We start from the raw sequence: 27,149 nt of genomic DNA on the forward strand, positions 1-27,149 counted from the left end.
AACTTCCAACAACCAAAAGTATTGTCCTTAGCCTCTGCGGAAAGTTGTGTACGGTAACGACCATTTAACCCTAATTAGGTTGGTGGTTCTAGTCGCCTCGCGCTCAAGTAGCTAAATTATTATTCACACGTCCTATGCTAACACTTTTCTCAAGTCTTGCAAGTCATATCTCCACCAACCAAGGGGGCGATGCGCCTTTCTCTTTGAATCGTACACAGCTTTTTGCGAAGGATAGAGACTAAACCCTGATACGAGGAAAGTACCTTTGGTTGTTGGAGGTTCGACCGGCTACCCGATGGACAACACTTCCAAGACCACCCTCAACACTCAAGTTTTTTTTATTTAATTATATCAGTCCAATCATTAAAATCGCTAGTGTTTTCTATCCATATTTGTTAACTTGATTTTTTTTATTATACTATTCTCATATAATTGATAGAAAATAAACATGTTAAATTAACAAATTTCAACAAAAATTACCAACGAAGATATTGATTGGACTAAGATTTTTAAATTGAAAAAATAGGATTGACATAATCTCTAATTTTATACAAGTACAAGGACTAACAACAAGTTTTAAATTTTTTTTTATACAATGCTTAGAACTACCCATAATCCCTTTCCAACCCTTATATAGGAAGATGAACGTGTTTCAGCGCTTTCAAACCCATGTTTTCTTGTTCGGACGATAATACCAATACCAACTGAATTAAAACTCGTTCGATTTTTCTTTTCAATTTCTTAAAGATTAATAATAGAACATTAAGTAAGAAAAAAAAATGAAGAAAGAACCAAGGGCAGTGATCGCACTTGTCGTTTTCAAATGTCGTTTTGGTCATTTTCGATGTTGTAATTGTTGACGCAAATTAGAGGTGGTGCGTTGTGTAAGCTTACCCATTTTATTTAAACACTTAGATGAGGGGTCCCCTTTATTAATTAATTAATTAATTTTAAGCTTATGGAAACAATAGGTTAATTCGTTGTATCGAATTTTTTTACTGTTATTCGACTAGACAATCAAGCTTAATTTTTTGTATTTTTCTTAATATTTTTAATTATGCTAAAATTAGACTACGGTCATTGAATTAAAATTGTTAAAGGGACTAAATTTCAATTGTATAAATAATACAGGGCTTGAATCACATTGTATATATATTATAGCAATTTGAAGTTACAAAAAAATTTATTTATCATATTTTAATAATATTAATTAAAGGTAAGCTCCTTATTAATACATATTATCAAATTTGGAATACAAAATTTTCTTTAGTAATCGTATTCATAATTATAAAATAATAAATTATATTTATAAAAAAGATTTGGTTTCAAAATTCTAAGAATCCCTACTTTTAAATTTTTGAAAAGTATTTTTATCAATTATATTTGATACGGATTAGATTAGAAATTAAAGTATTGCATCCATTTTATATAATAAAAATATTAGGCATGGAGCAATTTTAAAATTAGTTACTGAGCTACTCCGATAGATATCTTGAGAAATAATATATATATATATTAGGTTATATTTAATATAAAATTTGATTATAGGAATAAAAAATTCAGATTATTAAAATGTGCAAATCTAATAATTTAAATATAACAAATATTATTGTAGTATTTTTGTCTGAATATATAGTTAATACAATACCCATAATTAACTATTTTTGGTTAAATATCATCTTATATAAGGTTCTTAGTTGTGGTTGAACTAATAAGATGGATTTGAGGTATTAAATTTCTCAGCGTTATGATATCTTTCAATTTCCAAACCCTCTTTCCCTATACCTGTAATTATGTGTAGCACACTAATTCCTACTGTTTTATTACTTTATTTTACAGTATCTACAAGTGAAATGTAGATGGAGTACGAGCAATAAAACAAAATGTATTAGCTTTCTTTTAGAAATTTTCCTTCCTATGGAATGACACCATTTTTAACTTTTTAATAAGTCTTATTAGATTTTGGTTTGATTTTTGGAAGGACCATATGAAATACTTGATGTTGATTGAAGACATTGCTGGTCGAAAATGATGTCATGCACGATGGTTCATGACAGTGGTTGGTTTTTTGAGGAAAGGAAGAAGTTTAGAAAAAATAAGGATTTTTTGAAAGAAAGAAAAAAAAATGAAAATGAAAAATGTATGTAGATGAGTCAAAATCATTAAAGGCTTGATGAATGATGAAACTTCACGTAGGAGTAGATATCGAAATCTAGATTTTGAGTTAACTTTTTACTCGGGCATGAGATTTTAGAATTGAGTTAATGTCACATTTAAAAAATTTATATTATCTAACTTTAATGGGATTAACCATCAATGTTATCAATTTATAACAACTAATAACATTATCAAACAAAAATAAAAGGACCAAATCATACCAAATAAAAGTAAAAATTAAATTTTAAATTTTAACATAATAGAAGGACTAAAACCAGAATTAGTCCGAAATAAGTTTATCTGTATTTATCAAATTTTTAGTCTTATTAACTAATTCATCCTTGATTTAAAAAAAAAAAAACAATTTTATTTTTTAATAAATTTCTCTGGTAGTCTCCAACTCCAACTTTTTTTTTCCAAAGCCCCTTCCACAATATAGTGACAAATGTCTGCCACGTAGGCAAAAAACCAATTATTCTGCCATGTCACTATACATGTATGCAATTTTGAGTCTAACGCGCAGCCGTGCGTCATTGACTCACGTGCGTAAATCTTTTTTTTTCTTGTTCAATATTTTTCTCGAACTGGTATATAAACAGAGTCCGGTCGTTGAAAAATGTCGTGAGACCAAACAAACAAACAAACAAAAAAAACACAGTTCGCTAGCAGTTGCCGCTTAGAGACAACTAAAACAAATACCATGGACAATCTTCTTTCTTTCTTTCAATACTCAACGACATCCGAAGTCTCGCCTGAGTCGTCATTTTGCTCGCCGGAGCCGTACAGTTCCGTTTTCTTCAACTTCAACGACGCAGAAGAACTGCTTTGGATGGATTTATTGGCTGAAGGCGGACGACCCAAACCCGAACCCGAAGAGGTTACTTCCGAGGTTAAACAACCCGAACCGGAGCCCAAAGGGGAACGGAATTATAGAGGGGTAAGGAAGAGGCCGTGGGGGAAATACGCGGCGGAGATAAGGGACTCAACGAGGAACGGCGTTAGGGTATGGATAGGAACATTCGACAGTGCTGAAGAAGCTGCTTTAGCTTACGACCAAGCGGCGTTCGCTATGAAAGGAGCGTTGGCTACACTCAATTTTCCGATGGAAGTCGTTAAGGAATCGCTTGAAGAAATGAAGTATCGGTGCGAAGAAGGTTGTTCACCTGTCGTGGCTTTGAAGAAGAGGCATTACTTAAGGAAAAGATCATTGTCGTCGTCGACGGTGAAGAACAAGAGAAGTAAACGGAACGAGGTGGTCGGAAAACAACAACAACAACAACAACAACGGAACCTGGTGGTGTTTGAGGATTTAGGAGCTGATTACTTGGAACAGCTTCTTAGTTCGTGTTGAAAACGGTGTCGACGACGATGGGATCGTGGTATTTTTTTTTAACCTCAATATTTTGATTCCATTTCAGATTTTCTTTTTGTTGATATCCTAGTGCAGTCCCATTTTTTCCTTTAGGGGGGCTGATTTCGGGGCTGTTAAATCTTGTTCCATTGTCTATCTGATTCTGGTTTGTTTTTTTGTAAAGTTAATCTTAAAAAAGAAGAAAAATAAAATTGCATTTTGTTCCATTTTTGTATATTTTTAATATTTCCGACATGAAATTATCCTCTTCTGGTGGGCCGCATATATTTTTTTCTCATCCATTTAAATATTTAATTTAAATTTAATATTTAATTTAGTATCAAAATTAAAGGACAAAAAGAGCTCATCTACTAAATTAAAAATTGAAATCAGAATCAAGTAATAGAACAAAGAAAACTTTAGATATCAAATTAAAAATTTTAAATAATAAACTGAACATTAAAATCAAACTCAGATATTATTTTAAACATTAAAGATGAATTCAAAAATAAATAATATATATTTTAGAGTAAAACCGACTTAATAAACAAAATCTATCAATTATTTATACCCAAATCGTGATTGTTTAAATCAAATCAAATTAAATAATAAAATAAAGAATCTATTTGGTAAATCACATCAAACTAATTAAATCAACGATTAAACTAATTATTTAATATTTATAAATTTTGATAATTTATTTAATCCAACTTAATATACTATATTTGGATTATTTATAGACCCATCATCATACCCCGCGTATAAATGGCGCAATACTGTTGGCTAGAAGATTATGATCGGACTGACAATTTCGCAAATTTCGTCAACTTTTTAAAATTTTGAAATCGGATTCTATATTTTTTTTCCTTTCGACCTTTTAAATTTCGAAAGGGATCCGATCCGGTTCTCAAAGAGGTCCTTCCATCATAAAAAAGATTTGGGGAAAGCTCCACTTTAGGGTTTTTTTAGGGTTCTAAAATAATCTCAACGATTTCGCGCGAAAATATGGATTACGATGGTAGCCGTTACGATCGCCATTTTCTTTTCAATCTATTTTTTTTTTATTTTCATTGCCCTTTTTGTTATTATTAATGGATTGAAACCTTTGTGTTGTATTTTTTAGGTCAAAGAGGATCAGCAACACCGTCAACGATGTTGGCTTCTCTGCTTAATAAAAGAGCTAAGCTTCAAGAAGAGCTACGAAGCATCGAAAGACAAGTAGTGATTTCATAATTTTTCTCCTTGTTCTTCTTTTTCCCTCCCGATTTGATTCGATTTTGATTTTTTTTTTAAGTTTCCTGTTTTTAAATGCAGGTATATGATATGGAAACAAGTTATTTGCAGGATCCAAGCCAATGCGGTCACGTTTTGAAAGGTTTCGAGGGATTCCTCTCTTCATCGAAGAATACTGCGCTGTATGGATTGCCTGTTCTAACACTCTTTTCCTTAGTTTATTTATTCATGGAATGTAGAGCTGCTTGTTTATATATCCTTATAACGTTTAGTATTCTAGCTTAAACACGAATTATTGAATGTGTCGAAAATCTACACGAATACGATTCTCGTGTTAAATGTGTTGTGCTAATTGTATTCAGATGTCTTGCATTTCTCATATTGTGTCCAAAATTGCCTGTTTTGTTCAATTTTATATATATTCAGGGTTTATTTAGGGGGAAAAAACATGATTTGTAAGTGTAGATTTTATTAGATGCATGCTCAAGGACACTGCAGCTTAGCTAATTTTTTAAAGTTCTAAAAGTTCCAATGCAATTTTATCTTATGGATTTGTATATTGAATATGAACTATGTATTGAACTTGTCTTGCAGCTTGAAGCGGTCCAGGAAGTTTCAGCCGGAAGATAGGCTATTCTCGTTGTCTTCTGTCACTTCACCCGCGGTGTGTGTTCTTGTTTACTTGCATTTCTACTATTTGTCATGTCAAATGAAGTAAGATAGGAAATTGGTTTCGTCAAATGCCAACACTGAACTATTGTTCTGTTATATAGAGTTGCAGATGGGGTTTGTTTTGCTTCGTGTATGTGTTACTATTGCTGCATATAAAAGCCCCATAGTTTATATGCCTTCATAAACCAATCCTTTCTCACACTCCTCAACTATATACATCAAAATTAATATATTGCTGTCCACTCTATAGAAGATCCTGCTAAATGTTTCCACAACAGCATGAAAGATGAATTTCTCAGTATGGTAGTTTTTTAGTGTTTACTGCAGCTATTTTTCCTTAAAAGTAATTGAATGGCTTGAATGGATAAATAATATGGTGTCCCCATCACGAGCAAGTTTTTCCGACTGATTTTTGTTCTGCCATTGTTTCTTTCAGGCCGAAGAGGTTGCTGCCGGTAGAGATGGTGAGCCTATAATATGCAGATGCATCAACAGATTTCCTTTCTTGATGTTTCATTGGTTGTTATTCCTTTGTGTTTAGCAGATGGGAAGTTGTACTATGGTGCCGGTCGGTCTAAGGGTGGAGGTTACTTTGCCAATGGGCAGTAAGTGCATTAATTCTTTAAAGAATTTACTTTAATCCAAAATTCTAAACCCAGAACAATCAAAAACTCATGTCTTGTGTTTTTTCTTTTTTTACAGAGGAAAGCCAAAGAAGGGAAGAGTTAGAGAAGCCAAGAGAATAAGACACTCTAGTGAACCAGATTTTGACTATGATGATGATCCTGATGTCACATTTTGAAACCTCTTTTATCTGATGAAATGCTTCTTGGCCTTTTCCTCGAGCTTTTAACTTGTTCGTTCTGAAACGATCATTAATGGCGGATGTTATTTTCAGGATTTTGAGGTTTACGTTTTCATGGTGCTCAAACTGAATCATGGGGTACATATGGTTTCAATGTTGAATGGCAATGTAAATCAACTTTGTACAGTTGAAAGCTTCTGACCAAGTTTCAGGCAACAAGTTCCTTCTCTTGTTTCATTTTAGCGGTATTATTACCATTCAACAAAGGTAGTATTTTCAAGTTCAAGTGGTTTTGAATTTGAAAATTTTGAGTTTTTTTAAGTATGATCTTTTTTTATCAAGTTTAGATTCAAATTGGTCGATCAAGTTTAAAGGATTATTTTTTTATGATAAAATTAAATGAATAAAAAATTCCATCGTCCGCGGTAGGCATGCTTAGTTTCTATCATTCGCTCCGTTGTGATGTGTAATTTTGAAAAGTACTATCATCTCCGTAAATGTTGATACATCCATTTTTGACCTATCTAGTTCTGTTCCAATTCACTTTTTGCTATTAATATCTTCAATATTTTTAAAATTGAGTAAATTTTAATCTTAATTTTTCATAAAATATATTAATTGCTTTTATAATATATCATTTTAATAGTTGATAACTTAATCACTCCGCTATTGGAAAAAAACCACACTTACAAATACTAAGCGTCTATTTTTCAAAAATTAAAATCCAATCCGTTTGAAAAATTCAGAAGATAAAATCCACTTCTTTCAAATCAAATCAAATAAGGTTTAGCCATCCATTGAATATCCAAAGTCGGATAAAAATTAACAATTTGCAGTGACAAAGGAGCCATTGAATTTAAATCATAAGTGCTAAGATTCATCAATGATGAGGAACATCATACATTGAACTGCAATTCACAATTTCAGGTAAACCTGATCTTAAACATAAATGAACATGAACATGCTTTGGTAACAATTCCTTTTATTTGCTGAAAATAATAAATAAAAAATTCATTTCATCAGCTAAAATCTCCCTGGTAAAGAAACTAACAAAACCCAGAGAGGAGGATCATATCATCAGAAAAAATATTATCGAGGGGTCAAATCTTACAATATCCATTTATAAGAGGACATCGGCATAAAATCGAGCTTTTAGATGAGGGCCTGTATACCAATTTGTTGCATTTCTCTAAGCTTCCATATTGGATAAAGAGCACCCTCTCCAAGTTCTTCTACATCCACTTGTTGCATGGCCCATGCATAATACACAGTGTGAATTGTATCCTAGTAAAAAACAGACAGTTTTATGGTAAATAAAAGATCAAAATATATTTTTCTTTCTTTTTTCGATCAATACAATATTAAGGGTGGACAGGGCGAAGCCAAAAACAATTTCTGGGGGCCAAAATTAAATAACATATATATTTAATTTTATGAGAGAACTTATCATTTTAATAGCTTATATATTTATAATTCTTTAAAGAACTAAATCAAGATTTTATTATTTTTTGGGGAGCAAAATGCAATTTTGCTATAAACTAGATTAAATATTTCATAAATTTTAAAGGGGCAAAAATAAGATGCCCTCTCTAGCACCACCCTTGGGCTGGAGAATGCTAAATGTCCTTAAACTTTGGTCCAGATTCTAAACTGATCCTCAAACTTCAAAACGTACATACTAATTGCGTCCTCAAAATATTAGAGACTATTTCTTTTTTTGACAGTCAGATCCAAAACGGTACACATTTAAACATTGATCCATGTATTTTAAATATGCTCCACGTCAAAACCAACTTAACATTTAACGACCAAGCTGACAGAAAGACTTGCTTAGAAGTTTCAGGGACCAATTTAGAATCTAAGCCATAGTTTGGGAACCATCTAGTTCAATTAAAAGTATGAAAAGCGGAAAAATAACTTTTCATTTACCTTTCCACCTTCTGTTATTTTGCCATCTCTATTTCGTACACAATATATTTGTTGCGTTTGAAACTGCGAACATCAAAACGAGAAAAGGCCATCAGCATCAGCTTTACAAACCTTAAGAAACTTAAATTGATTAAGTAATCAAAGAAGCAAAAGAAGAAAAACTCGTACCGCCACTATGATAATAGGGGAAGTCCCCATCATTTTGGTCTCTCTAACTTCTACATCTGATATATGTAGAATCTGCAACAAAAAGTGAAGGCCTGAATTAGTAACAGCGCTTCATATCAAGTATCTAAGTGAACACGAGATTTAGAACCCGATAATCCCAACTTACCTTGTTATCGAAAAATATACCATGGCTCTGATAAGCAATATGCTCCGCTTTGCACCTGTCAATAACTTCAGGACTACAATACTTTTTCAAAGTTTCAACATCTCCCTGCATGTATAAAGTATATTAGAGAAAGCCACTATCCGAGACATTATTTTTATTGGAAAATATAAAACGGTATAACATAAAGCCAGGAGAACCCCTTACTTTTATATAAGCATTCAGGACTGGTCTGATTGCTTCTTGAACTTCAGCTACAAACTCTGGCAAAGAAAATGACCTATATTCCATGCACCAAAGAAGGTTGTCAAGAAATGGAAGATAAAGTACTGAAGCATAAACAAAAGGAGACGTGACCATACGGATCTCGTCGGCGTATTTCTTTGTATGATGCTGCAGCATCTGTTTCTTGAAAGATACTCTCGTTTATACTGTCAAAACATGTTATGGGATCAGCAAACAAAAAGACTGCATCAATAACTTCCTAATTTGTAAGTTGAAAGATTACTAGAAAAGTGGAAGCGGAAAAGTATAGCATACTCCTGAATTTTGTGAACAATGGGGTTATCACTGGTCTCCCATCTTTCACGCATATCTTCTGCAATCTGCCAATGCAACCATATTATAATTTCAAACAGTTCAATGAAAGGTTCGGGTATATAACTTTTCCTGGATTTTACGAATCAAGACAGTACAGTATAGGCAAATATATAGAGCATGCATCAAAACCGAAATAAATAGCAATAGGATGGAAACTTACCTCTTGGCCCTTCGTCACAACGGGTTCACTCATCCCACTAACACGCTTGAATAATGGATGACCTTGCATCTATACAGAAGAAAACAAAGTTCGTTCAAATAAGAAGAAAAACTTAAGTGATATTCAAGTAAAACTCAACAACTACAATAAACTTACTTTCTCTTTGAACGCCTCCCACTTCTTACTCCAAGGGGATTGCTTAGATGGCAAAACAACAATATCAGTTCTTGTACTTCTTTCACCCGTCGATGAAGGAGGTGGGGTATACTCCAGATGTTTTCTCTTACTCGGATTACCACTTAACTCATCCTTAACAATGTCATAACCCTTCTTTGCTAAATCGACAACCTTTGCTTCCTTTAACCTTTGGAAAGCTGAAGAAACCTTTGGAGAAGACATGCGAGACTTAAATTTTCCAAATACAGTTTCCGCGGCATCACTCGTTCCAGGTTGCTGGTCATTTTGTTCTTTGGATGATGTTGTGCCTTCATCTTTTGCATCAGCACCCTGCTGAGCTGAAGTATCGGTCGACTGTGAAAACTCTTCCTTTCCAATCCCGAAAGTTCCCTTAACCTAAATCAGTGATATCGAATAACTTAATAAAAGCGGTCACGGACATAATATGTAGGTCAAATAGCTTGCTTTAAAAAAAAATATACCTCCTCTTTGGCAGCTGAAATCTTCTCTTTCACATTGGCAGAAACCTACTACCGACACAATACCAATCAAATATGAATTAGGTATCACTAACGTAACAAAAAAGCTCCATCAAAAGCTTCACATTTTTAAATAAACAAAACATTTTTCACATCGCACAACCAGGACAAAAATTACAATAAAACACTAATTTCATGTAGCAACAAGAATGCTGGTAAAAGTACCACGAAGGCTCCTATAGTAGGAGTCAGATTGCAATTTGACCCTTCTACCCAAAAAAATGGGCAAATTAGTCTCTATAGGTTAGATTAAAGAGCAAATTAGTCCTTTCTATTAAAAATTTCATCCATTTGTACCGTTAAAAAGTGGAGTGGCTGATGGAATAACCATATAGTGACACATCACGTGTACCTCATGTATGTTGAGGTACAGGGGCCAGTTTTTAACAATAGAAATTGATAACAAAAAACCCAATTTGCTCTTTAGTCTAACTTACAAAGACAAATTTGCCTAATTTTTGAGTAGAGGGGATAAAATAAAATCCGACTCCTAGTACAGAGGCCTCCATGGTACTTTTACACAAGAATGCTAGATATGATTCTAGTCATATTGTTCCACATAACAACCAATATAGAATCCAAATTACCAGAACCCTGGCTTAATCATCATAAGGTAACACACACTTATATATTTACAAAATAGTGCGATATAAAATCTAAGTGAGGTCGCTTTTCAATTATCATCCTTAGCTTTTTCTCTAAATCAGCCCGATGCCAAAGCTATGGCCGAATTCTAGCATATTAACTCCACAAAAAGAATTGTACACAGAACACACAATTAAAAGCTACATATAATTTATGGGTACTAAGAAATTCACATAAACATGCATTACAAAGAAATGCGACTCGGAAAAGAAACACAACAGATACATAAAATAGTGTCATTATAAATTAGTTTAAGTAAACAATGAAGAGAAGATAAATCTAAAACCCCAACCTTTTTAGCTGTAGCTTCGGCCCCTGTCCACACACCATCGACCTGTTTGTAAAGCTGCTCGGACGTCTGCTTCGTTCTGCATTCGCCATTTCACCATGTCAGGCCAATCCCCTTGACATACAAGTGTATGTCTCAGCCTATTAACCGTAACAATGCTAATATTTACAACAAAGACATAACGTGGTTACTTCAATAAAAGAGAAAAATTACCTAACTTTCAGCTCTTCCGCTTTCCCTTTTAGCTCCTCAACTGATTGCTTAAAATCCTGATTTCTACAATATGATGCAACCCCGTCAAAATAAAGATAAAAAAGACTTGTTCTTAATCCTTTCTCAAAATGAAGCAATATATAAGTAGCTTCAAATACCTGTTAGCTTCGCCTTTAATTTTCTTGGAGAATTCATTGAAGACACTGAACTGTCGATTTCTCGAATAACCTTTTCCAGATAGCAATCTTAATCTTACATTCGAACCCTAAAATACCAAAACCCCAACAAACAAAATAAAATATGGGAAAATATTTAAACAGAAACTTAAACTCTGTACCTGTTGAGTCGTAAGCCGATGAAAAAGGGGCTGTCTTGCAATGAGAAAATCACGAACCAGTTTCCTACTAGCCATAATTAACCAAAATTTTTTTGAGAAAAACGTTCTAGGGGGTTTGGTCTTTTACAAATACATTTGAATGTGGTATAAAATTCGGATTTTTTTTACCAAAAATATGGGTAACTAAGGAGACTTCGATTAATTTTTATGTTAATGAAACTTTGGGGATTGTTCGGTTAATGAAATTAACTAAAATTTTCTTTGGAATTTTCCCTGGAAAAAAATAACGATGGAATCAAGTGGCGCCTGTTGGTTAAAGAATAAAGTTTTGTTCTTTGATATGAAAGATGAGTTAAAAGATTAGGGTTTTCGTTGCCCATGTTAGGTGTGTGAAATTACTTGAAAGGACGCTCTTGAAGGTTTAAGAAAAGGTTAAAATCTGCTCAAAGGTCACTGTAGTTTTTGCACATTTAAAATTTAATCCCTCTATTTTAAAACAACATTGTTTTTAATTTTTTTTATTTAATGACTTAGCACCTAATCCGAAACAGCATTCAATTAAACCCTTAATAAAAAATAGGATAAATTACATTCAATGTCACTAAAATATTAGTAAGTTTACGTTTTGATCACTCAACTTCAAAAAGTTACAAAATAGTTATTGAACTATTCAAATATTTTCATTTAAGTCACTAGACTATTAAAACTATTGTTGTAGTATAGCCTTCTCGTTCCCACCGTCTACAAAATCGAAAGTTTTCCTTCCACTTCTCTTCTACAATTCCAGTTCTTTTTCATGAAACAGTTTTGAACGTCATGAATCTGCAAATTAAAATCTAAACAGTTTTCTTCTCTGATCTCTAACATTGACCATCAGATAAATTTGGATCTAAAGTATGCCATTATACTCATTGATGGGTATTGATCTACCGTATTGAACTTCGAATCATAATTGGAGCTCGCTAACTGAATTTTAAAAAAGAAAAAAACTTAACATTCTAATGATTTAAATAAAAACTTTCGAATAGTTCAATAATTTACAATTTTAAAACTTTTTAAAATTAAGTAACCAAATCATAAACTTACTAATAGTTTTTTTACCTTGGTTGTAGTGAAATGCAAAAAAGGATAATGAATTGGGCCGTTTTGGTATTTTCTTATGAGGCCCGGCAGCCTCTTAAACCCTTGATCCACAATTACCCATAAACAAAATGACAAATTGCCGAATGAGTCCCTTATCAATGTCTCTCCGCTTATATATCATTTTATCAAACAAAAAAACAGAAAACCCTGCGAAAAAGAATGCAAAACCGCCACAACGCTTTGTTTTGAAGCTTCACTCATGTCGCATGCACTTCATCTCGTCCCCAATAACATTCCTGGTAAAATTCTCTCCTCCTTCTGTATTTATTTCTTTTGGGGTGTGTGGTTTTGATTTTTGTTTGGTTACTAAGAAAATGAAATGAAATTGAAGGAAATGTTTGTTCTACTCGAGGTTGAGGGCTATAATGATTTTTTTTATGAACACCCCATTTTTTGTTAACGGGTGTTTTTCATTTTGAATTTATTCTAATTGGTACCTTTTTTTTTATTCAATAGTCTTATCCTTAGATTATTTTGACTGTTCGTTCTGGATTCTATGAAATGGTTTGATGTTAGTCCAGGATGATATGTTAAATTTTTTTAGATCTGTATTTTTGTGGTTTGGGAAGTTGCTTAATTTTTTTGTTATTTTCTAATTGCACTTTGGAAAGAGAAACAATATTGAATTTATGCTTTTGATTTTGAGTAAGATTGCATTTTTCCCCTTTACTAAAAAAGAGAGAGGGTAAATTAGCCCTTTACTTGGATCAAAGAGCAAATGCTCCTTTGTGTTAAACATTTAATCCATTTCGACTGTTAAAAACCGGTATGGCTGATGAAATAACCAGTCAATTACATGTGGCGTGACACATAAAGACCACTTTTTAATAGAATTTTTAATAAGTATCAGTTTGCTCTTTGATCTCACATACAGAGACTAATTTGCTTTTTATAGTAGAGGGGGCAAAATGCAATCCGGTTCCTAATATAAGGGCCTCTATGGTACTTTTACATGTTGAAGAAGGGTAAACTAAGTTGATTAAACTTGGCTTGGGTGAATGTCAAATATGAGTATATGTTCTACACATGAGCATGCTTTGGTTGATTTGAAAGTTCATTTTCATCTTTTCCTGTTTAAATTGTTTGCAACTTTGTGGGTTTTACCCAAGGTAGTTCATGGTTCAGATTGTTGGTTTGTGATTCATATTTTGTTGTTTTTAGTTATTTGGATTTTTGGAATGTGATTTATGGGTAAAGAATTTGACCCGAAGATAATATTGCTTCTTAAATGGTTATTTTCTTAACTCTGGCTCACTCAGTACTGAACTGTTGTAGGTTATGGACCGACAGACTGCCGATATCTCTCCTACTCTGGCATTTCCGGAAGAGCAGTGACTCTATCTCCTTGCTCTTCACATAGTGACCACAAAATTTGTACACAGGTGAATGTTAGATCTTTGAAATGTAGTTCGAGGGGAATAATATCTTTTGTATGCAGAGCAGGTCCTGGTGGCCGTAGGAGAAACCCTGACTTCTCGAGGCAAAGACCTGGATATCGAGGGAAGAATAGACAAAATGAAGACAGGGAGAACTTCGAAAATCTAGATGAATCCGAAATGATATCTTCAAAAAATGGGCCGTTGCTTTCCCTTTCTGGTTCCACAAAATTTCAAGCCACTGCTGCCCCAGGTCCAAGAGAGAAGGAGATTGTGGAGCTTTTTAGGAAAGTCCAAGCTAAACTTCGAGAAAGAACTGCTGCTAAAGAAGATACGAAAATCGAAGCCTCACAAGGAAAGGGCAAAGAGAGTGAAACTGTTGATTCTCTCCTTAAGTTATTGAGGAAACACTCGGTCGAACAAGGTAAGAAAAAGAACAGCAATGTCAGCAGCAGAGACTTGAATTTAGATACTCCCGAAGTGAATGGCTCTTCAAATGAAGATAAAAGCTTTAGTTTCTTTGGTTCAAATGATAGAGTGAGGAGTGAGACGAAAGAATCCTATGCCCCTAGTTTAAGCAGACCAGCATCAAATTTCCGAAAGAAATCACCTGTTCCACAAATGAAATATCAGACACTTTATTCTGATGAGGAGATGGTAAATTCCGTGACACATGTCAATTCTGATAGGAAGAGAAATTTGAGTTTGGCCAAGTCACATCCTGCTGTCAATGATGTGCCTGAATTAGAGGAAGAACTAGAGTCTGAATCCGATCCCGAGCTTGAATCCGAGTCAATCTATCAAGAATCTGACATGTTGGATGAGTTGTCAGAGGATGAATCTTCTGATGTTGATGAGGAGGACAGAGAACAGCATATTGAGCATGAGGATTTGAGTGCTTTGAAACTACCAGAACTCAGAGCGCTTGCAAAATCTCGCGGGTTAAAGGGATTTTCCAAAATGAAAAAGAGTGATTTGGTGGCAATACTTAGTAGCTTGAGCTAGTTAGTAATGAAGCCGAAAAACTAAAGATCACTTGCATTTTGATGGTTGTGATATGTGAGATTCTCATTTTGTTTTTTCATGGTACTTATTTTGTGTTTATTATTAAATGTATAACTAAACTGCCGAAAAATCCTTCCAAGAGGCGGGAAGCTATGGATGTTTCGATATGGTTTTGTCAGGTTACCCTTTTTACAGTTTTCCGCAAATCATCTGAGGAATCAATCTTCTTTTATTCTGTACTTAACATGCTTCACCAGTCAGGTGTCATTAGATTTTGTTCTGTCTCATTATGTAGTTGAATTCTATTTTTCCCTCGGTTTCTTTCCTTAACGTTTTACCTGCAATCGGATTTAGCATTTAGTAAAATGTATAAGGAAGGTGCTGGCTATTTACAAGAATGGGCCAAGCCACTCCATGTCACATTGTCTCAGCCTAGCCCACTGAGAGCAAAGGAAAAGGTAGGCAGCTTAGTGTTTTTTTTCCTATTCTTCTGTTAAAGTGCTCCTTTCCTTGCATTGTCTGCTCCTGTATCTGGGATAGCAATGCGATAAGTGAATTTCATGTCATACTTAACCAGTTAAGTTGAATTGTGATTATATTGCTGATATTTTGTGTGATGAAATCTATGGAGGGGGTTCTATGACTTGTCCAACTATTTATAGGGACATCAAAAAGGCATAAGGTTTTCTTGCAAAGCTCAGTAAACCTTAAAAGTTGTGTTTGCTTTTTACTTGCAGGTTTGATTACTGTTTAATCTAAAGAAAATTTTCTTGTTGCACATAAGAAAGTACATGGTACATATATATGTATATGTGTGTGTATATATTCACTGTTGCAGACACTACATCGGGCAAGACATGAAAACTGATAAATGGGTCCTTTTTGAGTTCTGTTTCATGCAGTCTTTTAGTTCTCCAGCGATATGCATTAGCATTATGATATTTATAATTTGCTACTTCTTGATACAAGTTTTGGGTTGACAGATTGGAGAATATTCACCCCTGAAGGGTAGATAGCTGTAAAGCCGAGGGGTTTCGGAAGTATGGTGAAAAAGTGGAGGGGGTTGTAGCTTCTACAAGAAGATGAGGACTCTCTCCAATTTTTTCCACCTCCCACGGGAGAATCCCCATTTTTGGGATCTCATACACACCATGGAGAACTCGTCTTTTTGGAGAAGCTACAAGCCCCCCTTTTTCACCATACTTCCAAAGACCACTCGGCCTTATGGCTCTCTGCCCTTCCGAGGTGAACCATCTCCAAACTCTCAACCCAAAACTTGTATCAGCACTACTATAATTTTCTTTAATTTGCTTCATATGTTTCCTTAAAAGCTTGGCTTATTAAATGTAGGTTTTCATTTTGTTTTCTTCATTTAGGGTGGGTTTAGATGGACGATTGGGTGCGGTGCGGTACGTTTAGTTTATTTTTTGTCTCACGCTAGTATTGCTACAGTATCTAATCTCACCGCCACCGCTGTTTTTATACTAACAGCAGGTAAACACACCGCCCATCCAAACTCACCCTTAGTTTAACTAGTAACGGATAGGTTCTATAGTTTGTGTAGATATGTGGGTAAAAGGTCCTTGTATCAAATTGCATTTTGTCTCTCTACTCAAAAAATGGGTAAATTAGCCTCTGTAAGTTAAATCAAATTAATTTTTCTATTAGAAATTTCATCCAATTCTACTATCAAAAGTTATATTTGTAACTCTCTAGTTATTTTGTCGGCCATATCAATTTTCATTAGTAGAAATGAACGAAAATTTTAACAAAAATGATCAGTTTACTCTTTGATCTAATGGTTAAGAACTAATTTGATCGTTTTTTGAGTAAAAAAGATAAAATGGAATGCGACTCTTAGTACAGCTCTTCTACAAAATCTCTTGTAATCTGCTATAGGAACTTGCTAAAGGATATTTTATCTCAAATGTTCCCATTTTCTGTGCTTTTTATTCTTAAATCGGTGGTTCCAAAAGCATTGAGTGCCATTCATGGCACAAACCAAAAACAAAGCCGAAGCCAATATCAATGGCTAAGGACCTGCCTAAGGTTATCCCTTAAAGCCACACAACTTATTTCCTCTTTACATTTCCCACTGGTTCATAAACCCAAGGTAATTGCATGAACCCAAATCATATAAATAGCTTGCATTTGAGTCCGTGATGTAATGAAGTCTTGATTAACAAAGTTCTGGATTTGATCCTTCCTACCAGCTCGCAATTAGGTAGTTGGATAATACTGTCTTTTCGACCAGATTTGACCGACACATTTATATATGAATTGATTCCCAAATTATCTTTTGACCAGGTATTCTTTTTTCACGTGAGGTGGTAGGAATTTGAGGTTAGGACAGGCACAGTGGAAGTTAGGTGTAAATTCATATTATTAAGTAGTGGATACATCTTTAGACCGAAATCATTAAATCTGGATCCAGGTCGGCCATTGGTGTACTTATTGCTACCGCAAACTGTAAACACCATGATCCGCTGCTTATGGCATTTGCAAGCACGCTTAAGTTTTATGTGTATAGGGTTAACAGCACAAATGTACTTAAACTATCGTATAGATTCTAAATTGGTTTTTGAACTTAGTGAGTTATCCTTTTAGTTTAGGATAGACATATTTTGAAACAGAGAGATCAAATTATAAATATTATGCACTAGTTAGATGCATTAAAGGACAACACAGTCAAGTTGCCCCTAGGACAAGTACACTTACAAATTTATAATTTAATCCATGTATATTTTTTAACAAGAGAAGGATTAAAAATACTAGCAAGAAATAGCGGGATTCGAGCATGCAAGCATGCTATCCATCCTTACAAGATGATTGACCAAAGAGGGGGTGTTATAACTATCTGTATATCAACCGGCACTTCCTTCATCATACCAGCCAACGAATGTGCAACGGAGTTTACCTCTCTTGGGATCTGCTTGCAGACAACATTCCAATCATGACTTATTAATTCTCGAATTCTAACAATCAAATCTCTTTGGACACGCGCCCTCAATTCCCTAGTGATCCCTTTAAAAGCAAGTGCACAATCTGTTTCCACGAAGATATCTCGCCATTGGGCATCCCACGTTTGCTCCACACCATACGCACCAATATTTCTACCTACTCCATGAATCCAATTGCAAGATTCATCTCTCGCCACTGTTGTCGAAGTTGCCAAACCTGATACTGAATTACGAGTCTCGTCAATGGTTTAATTGTGCTCATGGCATCTAGTTAAATTTGAGCTAGCATTTAATATTAAATTGATGGTTAGAGACTTGATACGACATTAATACTTTAAATATTGAATTAAAATATTTTAAAATATAAATAACATATGAAAAACTTATTAACAAGCTCATCAATTATTTCAAAATTAAAATACGATTTTTGTGTTCTTTGTTTTATGGGATCCAATTCGGTATGTTCATTAAAAAGTCAATAAAAGTAAATATGTGGGCACCCAATATTTATGTGTTAGAATTAGAAACGTACAAGCTTTCTCAAACAGTCCTATTGATAAAATTAATGATATCCATATGTTTGTGTTATAAAATGTATGGTTTTTAATATTTTGTTTGGATAAAGATTTTAAGAAAATTATTGTAAAATAGGTATAATGATAAATTTAGTTCTTAGTAATTTATATTTTTTTGTCAATTTGATTATTATTTTTAATTAAATCTAGCTTTTAACCTTTAACGAGAGTTAAAGTTGATCCTTCACTTTTCAAAAGAGTCAATTTGTTATTTTCTAATAGAAATATTGATTGAAGTGTTACTTTTTAAACATGGAATCTCAAATTGTAACCCATATGTACTTTATGCTATTTTTGAATTTTATGATTTTTTTATAAATTTCCTTTTAATTTAAATTTTTTATAATTTTTTAAATTATTTATTCACGTGGCATATAAGTTAAATAGTACTATGTCAGCATTAAGTGCTTGTGGACTACCACGGATTGTCACATCAATATAATTAAAAGAGTAATATTTTAATCAGATTTCTATTAAAAATAGATTTGACTCTTTTTAAAGCAAAGTTTAACTTAAAAAATCATGGTCAATTTGAAAAAAAATGTAAATGTTGAAGATGAAGTTTATCATTATGTCTATAAAATATTAAAATATATTAAAATCAAATAAAATTGATATCTTGTAAAGTTTTTATTTGTATGAGTTGAAATTTATTCATAAAAAATCAATAATTTCATGTCGTCCCATTTAAACACAAATGAATTCAAATCCGAAATATCTAAACTTAAATCAATTCTAATATAAAATAACTCAAAAATTTTAAAATATTCAAATTTATAATTACAAAACCTCAAGGACTCAAATAATTATATTAAAATAACCCAACTCTAAAATTCACCCTAACTTGAAGTAATCAAAACAAAATAACTTAAGAAAATTAAAGTTCAAATTACTCCATAAAAAATTATTCTATCAAAAATCAATCCCCATATACTCTATTTGTGTTACTTACAAGAACAAGGCAATGGAACACGTGCATGGCAGACGCTATTACAAATCAAAGAAATTTACTCCCCAGCACGCTAAATTTTAGACAAAGATACTATTCACTGACAAAATGGCAGGCAAAACTACAGTTCCAATATTTGTCGTCTTTACTTAATTCACCCCACCAAAAAAGTTTGAAAAATCCAAAATTGATTTCAACCTTGGTTTATATGTTTAATCTTATGGTTATGTAAATTTTATTTTTATTTAATTTATAATTAATGTTACTTTTATTATATAAAAATATTTTATAGTAGAAAATATTTTTAAAAACTCTATAAATGTTATTAATTAGTTTCTTTAATTAAAAATTATTATTGTTTTAAAAAAATTAGAAAATTTTCAAATAATGTCTCCATGCTATAAAACAAAGTCATCTTGCCAAAATGGAATTCAAAATCTCAAAATTAATATAAAATTGAAAATTTAACTAATTCAATTTATCATAAATAATTCAAAATTTTAAAATACTCGATCAAATCAAATTAACTCATTTCTTTTTAGTATATATATAATATATTTTATATAACCCAAATATTATTTTTGTTTGTGTTATTATACATGAAAATTATTCATTTCGGGATTTATAGTTGTAATTATCAACAGTATTTCTCTTCAAAATTTAAATCTAAATTTTGTTTTAAGACGATGTGTATTATCACTACATTAATAAGATTTTCAAGATCGAATCAGCGATTGAACCAATTAGATTAATAATAAAAAAAGTATATTAAAAATTTGTTGAATGGATGTAAAAATTTTCTCCCAACCATTTATAATCCAGTTCGTCGATCAGTCTGTTTCTGATTATGTCTATATAACTTTGAATCACTTAAAGAAGTGCTCTTATCAATCTTTCTTATTTCCCGTTTTAGTTAATAAAGAAAAGAAAAATCCGACAACAGGTTTCATTGTAGACGACAATGGATTCAATTCAAGAAATGGATAATAGCTCCATTTCCCAAGACGGTGTAGCTTCACATGCACCATCATCGTCGTCTTCAACCGCGAGTCGCTACGAGAACCAAAAGCGCCGTGACTGGAACACATTCATGCAGTATCTAAAGAACCACAGGCCCCCACTGGCACTCTCTTGGTGCAGTGGAGCTCATGTCTTGGAGTTCCTTAGATACCTCGACCGGTTCGGCAAAACCAAAGTCCACACTCCGATATGTCCTTTCTATGGCTACCCGAACCCACCGGCTCCTTGTCCATGCCCGTTCCGTCAAGCCTGGGGTAGCCTCGATGCTCTCATCGGCCGACTCCGAGCTGCTTTTGAAGAAAATGGAGGAAAACCTGAGGCGAACCCGTTTGGGACACGAGCTGTGAGGCTTTATCTTCTTGAGGTACGTGATTTACAGTCAAAAGCAAGAGGGATTAGCTACGAGAAGAAGAAACGTAAACGACCATCATCAGCTCATCAACAAACCCCATCTCTGCCATTGCCGCCGCCGCGGCCGCCACCACCAGGTGCATGTTGAAACATGCATTAGCTAAACCCTATATGAATAGCTACAACAATGAGTAAATTGAGATCGAGTCGGATCGGATCAAATCCTAATCGGATCTTGACTCGGGTTATATATTACTTGGTTAATCTGCTTTTGATGCAAACAGTGTTAGTATCCGTCATTGACTTGCAAATAGTTTGAAGACTGAAATAGTACTTAAAAAAGGCTTTTTTTTAGGTACTTTATTAGTTTTTCATATTTGCCATTTGCTTTCTTCATCATCTTAACTTTTAATATTTTGAGAAGAATTTTAAATATGAAGAGATTAGGTTTGATGATAATTTTTTAAGAAGTTAAATATAATTAGTTATGAATAATCTTCCGATGAATTTTAATATTCTCTTATAGAACTTTCACAACAATCGATTTGAGAGAAAATTTATAAGTTTTCAGGCTAATAAAATCGTTCTTACATAAAACTGCTATAGAATCAACAACCATATTTACCGTGAGTAGAATATACATCACATTCACAGTCCATTCCCTAGCTAACAATGCTTTAATAATTCACACCAAACTTAGCATCAGTTTCCAATGTTTTATCATTAAGCATTTTCTACAAATAATTTCTTAATGCCTCTCTCCCATATTCTAACTATGACTTTGTTGACTTCTCTTTTTAATCGCCATAGTGACTGATTTAGCAAATGCTATAATTCAAGTTAAGGTGTTAATATCCCTCTTAAAGTTCTTCATTTTCATGTTTGTGATTTATCGAAAACTCTTTAGGAAATCAACTGCTATAATTGGATATAGGAATATACGGATGTCATTAATCATTGTATAGATTAACTATATAATATATGTACTTTTTTTAATAGCATTTTATGTTTTAAATTATACAAATAGGTACCCTTTGCATGTCATTAATCATTATTACCTTTTCTTCCTCCAACTTGGTGGTACCTTATTTTAGCCCCCATTACTACTTTTAAGTTACTAATTTAGCCAAAAACTTCATGCTATATAATTTTCGGCATCTAGCATACAAGTTATTGCAATTTGCATTGTTCTCTACTAAAGTTTTCGAGTGAGATGAGCACTTTTGATCTTCAACTAATCTTTTTGAAAGGTATTATTAGGCCATATCCCTAGACAAACTATGATTGAGAAAAAATGTTTAGAACATTCGAAAGCTGATTTAAACCATATTATTTAATTCGTTCGGATTAAGTTATTATTATTTCAATGTAATCAATTCAATTCAATTCTATTATTTTTTATTTTCAATTTGGTTCTATTACTTTTTATAACTAAAATTTTGTATGATAACAACATATTTGTTCAAAATCTTTTTGGATTTTTTTAAAAAAAAGTTTATATTTAATATATTAGTATACATCATCTAAAAATTTTAAAATAAATACATTTTTCCAAAAAAAAATTATCTCGATAGCTCAACTCTTTGGGCGTGGATTTGAATGGGCGGTGAGGTGTGGTATGGTGCGTTTAGCTTACTTTTTGTCTCATGATACAGTATCGCCACAGTATCTAATCTCACTATTATCGCTGTTTTTACACTATCTGCAATTAAACGCACCATCCATCCAAACCCACCGTTAATCTTCAGACTTCAATGATAAAAAAATTCAATAATTAAATTTATGTATCCATTTGAACAATCTTATTATAGGTTTTGATCATATTTACTCTTTACGGTATGATGCTCGAACTATTCATATGTGTTGTGCAGTCATTTTTAACCTTTAAATTTAAAGAAATATATATTTAAATAAAAAATCAGTAAAAAATTTGCTTTATATATATAAATATAATTTTTTTTACAATGCCCAAAATTATATACAATAAATAAATAAACCCTAAACCAAAATACACAATCTTTCTATTTGTATATCGTCCCAAGACAAAACACCATACCCAACATCACAGGTCAACAATACAATCAGTTTTCATAGGAAACCCACATTATCATCATCCTCATTATTATCGAATTTTATGTCTTCCAAGTTGTTTTCTACCGTGTTGATGTCCCAAAAGAAATCGAATTCATCTTCAACTTTGGAGCTAATTACTTCATTGGTGTAGGGATTATTGTTGTTATTTTGCTGAAGCAAGCTCAACAAGCTTTGGCCATGGCTTGGATGGGGTTGCGGGAAAGACAAAGAGGTGGCTATTTGTTGGAGTTGATGCCCATAATGCAAGCTTGTTTGGTCTCTTAAAGAAAAGGCACGAGACGATGATGTCTCCAACATCGTCGTTGGGTTGTTGTTGATGTTGTCTCCCTTGTTTTTGTGAAAAACCCTACATAAAACCCAATCTTCCTGTCATAAAGCACAACGAATGAAGAATTAGACAAAACTCAAATATAATATATGACATACGTATATGATAAGATAAGAGATTCGTGTATCGCAATTGCATATGGTGGAGACTCAAATTTAAGTGTTGAAGGATTCAAGGCTTCTGCCTTAACCAACAATGCCAATACATATGTATATATAAATGAGTCGTAAATTTCTGTTGAGTTGCATCATGAGACACAAATTGGAAATTTTCTCTTTTGGCACTCACAAGTTTTTCAAAGTTTTACTACTCTTAGGTGTGTTTCTATATGTTCGAATGCACAATTTCCTATATAGAGGAGTGCTTTTTTTGGAATGATTATCCATTTGATCTAATGCCTTTTTATGTCACGACTTAGCCTAATTCATCAAATCGTGTCTTGAATGCATAATTCAAAAAATTACAAGCCCCTCAAGCTTTTTGTCACTCTTAATGGATTAATTGGTATTCATTCTGCAGAGTACTTTCCTTCATATATGAGAATGTGAGTTTGAATCTATGGAGACACGCTTAAAAAATATATTAAAACGATGAACTTATGAGTATTGAAAGGAAATAATTTCGGTTTGTAATTGACAACAAGACTGATAGATTATACACACTATATCAAACCGAAACAATCAAAATCCAACTGGTTTATGTTGTTACCTCAAGAGATCATCAAACTTTCATAAAAATAATGAAAAAATAATTGAATTCGATCAACATACTGCATACAGGGACGGATCCAAAGAGAAGCAGTTCACCCTCTAACGGTAACATTGAAAAGAGCAACGAGTGAAAACTAACCTTAGGAGGCATATGCGGGGTTTCTAGACGAAACTCATGCATGATCCAACCTGTTTTGATTCCATTTGGAGCTCGGTTCTTGTGAAACACCAACGTCTTTCTCATCCCTACCACCTCTTGTGTTCTTGGGTCGATCACCGTCCGATCCTTTCCAGTTGCTTTCCAGTAACCAGATGCCGTCGCTCGATTCGTTCGGAACCCCGTCGCGTACTTCCGATCTCGGAAGCTGAAGAAATACCACTCGCTTGCGTTTAGCTTTGCCACCTCTTTCATTAAAAAAAATCAAAGTCCCATCACACACACAAAATTACATAATTTGTTGAATATTATCTTAGTACATCATGTTTAAGTAAAATTATTACTACATTTGACGATAAAAGATTAAGTCTAATTAATTATGAAAAAAAAATAGGCAAACACTTACTATATTTGTAAAAATAATTTTTACATGAAAATATGTTTTTAGTCTTTGCACTTTTACAAAATTTGAAATTTAATCTATTTTAGTACATTAGAAATTGGGGGAGGGGATGTACTTGTCACGATTTGAACCCTAAGCCTCAAATGCCAACAAAAACTCTTTCTAACTCCCTTGAGTTATTGGCTAAAATCTTAGTTCGTTCATTAAAATTATCAGTAGTTTTAGGAAAAAAATATAAATTTAGCATGTTTATTTTTAGTCAATCATATGACACGAGAGTAACATAATTAAAATGTCAAGTTAATTAATTTTGACGGAAAATTAAGAATTTTAATGATTGAATTGAAGCTTTTAAATAAAAGTAAAACAATTTATTTTTTAAACTTTTAAATATATAAAGTTAATCTTAAATATTATCGTAATACAAAAGTGTGTAACAAACAGTATAGGCATAGTAGATATATATTGTAGGGAAAAGAAAACATTTCAACTCTATCCTTATGACTCCAAAATAAATATTATGATCTTCTTTATCCAAACCATTAATTAAGTTTGACAATTGTGATAGAAGGCCCTATTTCACAAGGTGAAACATATGCAAAAAGAAATTATAAAAATTTGGTCTAATTTAAATTCTCATCCCTTTATTTTATTAAAATTTAAAATAGTCCTTACACATAATTACTAAACTATTGATTTTTATATGAAAAATTCAGTGACAAAACTTTATAGTAATTTCTTAGCTTTTGTAAAGTATGAGAACCGATCGATATGAAATCAAGTCTGAATTCTATAATTCCTAAATTACTTATAAACCCCTCAAATGTTTAAGATATTACTGCATTCGAAAGATATATGAAACGTGTTTATTTATCGGCTGTGCTGTTTCTAACATGGAAAATTTTTTTGCGGGGTTGGAATTAAACTGTATATTTATATAATAGTAAAAATGTAATTTTACCATTTTAATTGACTATATCTTTATAATTTTTAAAGGATTAAATTAAATTTTTATTATTTTTAGGGAGTTAAAGTACTATTTTACTATTACTAATTTAAAATTTTATAAATTATAAAGAGGTTAAATGAAAATTTGTTCAGACGGTGGCCCCTGCCTGTCCCATTCGCTCCGCCACTGCTTAAGAGAAATATCACCTTCCTAGTTTGCTTAAATATCCACCAAATAATTAATGTGGTTTTGTTTCATGATTATATAACTTTTAATTTCAGCCAAAAAAGTAAAGCCCGAAAACCAGAAGAAGCCATTCAGTGAGAAGTAAGACAGTAGAACCACAGAAAAGCTATGGAAAATATAAATAAAAGATTCTAAAGCAACCCTAAAGCATGGAAGAAGAAGAAGAAGAAGAAGAAGAAGAGATGATGATGATGGTACCAGGAAGCTGCCATGGCTCACATGTATGCAAATCAATATCAACCAAAGTACCCTTCAAGATTTCTTCATTAGCAACCTTTTTGAAGAGATAATGGCAAACCAGCTCTTCATCACTTGGATAAAACCTAAACCCAGGTGGCAGTGCTGCTCCTATATCCCTTAACCCCATCTCTTTTTTCCTTTCTCTCTTTAAGCTAACAATGGCAAATATAAATGGGGTGGCAAATAAATAAATTTAAGAAAAAAAGAAAAGCTTTACTTAAACTCAAGGTATTGTATGATATGATATGATAATATATGTATGTATGCATGTTGTATGATGAGAATTGAATGGCTTTGATCAGTTAGAATTTCTTACAATATTCTATTTTTCAAATATATGGCGTCATGCTTGTGTAATTAGTTAGTTATAAATGTGAATGAAAACCAAAGTTACAAGAAACCTAAGCTAAGCTATATACTTTATTAATACAATCATTCCAAAACACCCTTTTACCTCTCTTTTATATTTAGATGAACTTTTTTTAATGTAAGATAATCAAGAAAGAAAGAAAATCTTGGGAATTGTTGAAATTTGAAATTTGATTATTATATTTTATGGTGTGATATTTTGAAATAATAATAAAAATGGCGTTATAAACAAAGTTTTAAAATCTGAAAAATAGAAGGATTAAATTCTTAAAAATAAAAGTCAAGTTTCAAATATATGAAAAGTGGTTTAAAAATAAAATTATAGAACTAAAATATTAGTGTATAAAAACGAGCTCAGTTAAAATAAGGAAAATCCAAGGATGTAGGAAAGGTTTTTTGTTAAAATATTGGTAAAATTATAGTTTTGGTCCCAAAAGGATTTAAAATTCATTAATCTTGATTCTTTCAACATAAAATTCTTGAATTTACTCAAATATTTCATAAAACCAATTGTAAGCAAGGTAGGATATTTAATTTCCATGGTCCTTATAATTTTATTTTTAATTGCAATTCTATACTCTATGTGGTCAGTGGTTTATAAGATTCATTTACAACTTGTGGGGGAGGAAACAAAAACAAAAAAGCGGAAAAGAGAAAGAACTTTGAAGATAAATTATTTTATTGAAAAGAAAATAAAAGTAGAATTAGAAATAGAATATTTAATATTCAGCCCTACTTTAATTAATTAATACAAATTAGGAATGGAATATTCAATATTCCACATAAACTAAAAAATACGAATTTTAAAAATCAAAACTAAATATAAAATAAATTAA

The 27,149-nt window shown here is 32.5% G+C and overlaps 6 protein-coding genes across 7 annotated transcripts; 4 read left to right on the top strand and 2 right to left on the bottom strand.

The window, feature by feature from the left end:
• Window positions 1–2,785: 2,785 nt before the first annotated feature.
• On the top strand, window positions 2,786–3,508 carry LOC105792307 (ethylene-response factor C3). Its single transcript, XM_012620816.2, has one exon. It carries the CDS (start codon window positions 2,858–2,860, stop codon window positions 3,506–3,508), a length of 651 nt encoding a protein of 216 aa, XP_012476270.1. The 5' UTR covers window positions 2,786–2,857.
• Window positions 3,509–4,261: 753 nt separating this feature from the next.
• LOC105792308 (uncharacterized) lies at window positions 4,262–6,663 on the top strand. Of its 2 annotated transcripts, none has more exons than XM_012620817.2 (7): window positions 4,262–4,526; window positions 4,632–4,726; window positions 4,823–4,923; window positions 5,336–5,405; window positions 5,850–5,877; window positions 5,955–6,018; window positions 6,116–6,663. In XM_012620817.2, the coding sequence occupies exons 1-7, from the start codon at window positions 4,514–4,516 to the stop codon at window positions 6,213–6,215; spliced, it is 471 nt and encodes a 156-aa protein (XP_012476271.1). In that variant the 5' UTR covers window positions 4,262–4,513; the 3' UTR covers window positions 6,216–6,663. The 2 variants fall into 2 exon arrangements, with proteins under 2 accessions (XP_012476271.1, XP_012476272.1); XM_012620818.2 differs by having other exon boundaries at window positions 5,958–6,018.
• A 405-nt stretch (window positions 6,664–7,068) lies between these two features.
• LOC105792309 (mitochondrial import inner membrane translocase subunit TIM44-2) lies at window positions 7,069–11,806 on the bottom strand. Its single transcript, XM_012620820.2, has 14 exons — window positions 11,439–11,806; window positions 11,260–11,366; window positions 11,102–11,164; window positions 10,892–10,967; window positions 9,898–9,942; window positions 9,395–9,811; window positions 9,239–9,307; window positions 9,019–9,083; window positions 8,841–8,909; window positions 8,686–8,758; window positions 8,482–8,586; window positions 8,316–8,387; window positions 8,148–8,210; window positions 7,069–7,502 (listed from the first exon to the last, which is right to left on the bottom strand). Exons 1-14 carry the CDS (start codon window positions 11,511–11,513, stop codon window positions 7,371–7,373), a joined length of 1,431 nt encoding a protein of 476 aa, XP_012476274.1. The 5' UTR covers window positions 11,514–11,806; the 3' UTR covers window positions 7,069–7,370.
• An 872-nt stretch (window positions 11,807–12,678) lies between these two features.
• Window positions 12,679–15,201, top strand: LOC105792310 (rho-N domain-containing protein 1, chloroplastic). Its single transcript, XM_012620821.2, has 2 exons — window positions 12,679–12,820; window positions 13,857–15,201. The coding sequence occupies exons 1-2, from the start codon at window positions 12,781–12,783 to the stop codon at window positions 14,960–14,962; spliced, it is 1,146 nt and encodes a 381-aa protein (XP_012476275.1). The 5' UTR covers window positions 12,679–12,780; the 3' UTR covers window positions 14,963–15,201.
• A 5,036-nt stretch (window positions 15,202–20,237) lies between these two features.
• Window positions 20,238–21,169, top strand: LOC105792312 (protein LIGHT-DEPENDENT SHORT HYPOCOTYLS 3). The gene is given in 2 exon segments (XM_012620823.2): window positions 20,238–20,902; window positions 20,905–21,169. Coding segments are annotated over 2 exon segments (603 nt in total). The 5' UTR covers window positions 20,238–20,407; the 3' UTR covers window positions 21,013–21,169.
• A 1,553-nt stretch (window positions 21,170–22,722) lies between these two features.
• LOC105792311 (NAC domain-containing protein 21/22) lies at window positions 22,723–26,159 on the bottom strand. The gene is made up of 3 exons (XM_012620822.2): window positions 25,903–26,159; window positions 24,089–24,354; window positions 22,723–23,277 (listed from the first exon to the last, which is right to left on the bottom strand). Exons 1-3 carry the CDS (start codon window positions 26,069–26,071, stop codon window positions 22,906–22,908), a joined length of 807 nt encoding a protein of 268 aa, XP_012476276.2. The 5' UTR covers window positions 26,072–26,159; the 3' UTR covers window positions 22,723–22,905.
• Window positions 26,160–27,149: the final 990 nt, after the last annotated feature.

Source organism: Gossypium raimondii, chromosome 8 (assembly GCF_025698545.1).
Source record: "Gossypium raimondii isolate GPD5lz chromosome 8, ASM2569854v1, whole genome shotgun sequence".
Classification (NCBI taxonomy): Eukaryota; Viridiplantae; Streptophyta; class Magnoliopsida; order Malvales; family Malvaceae; genus Gossypium; species Gossypium raimondii.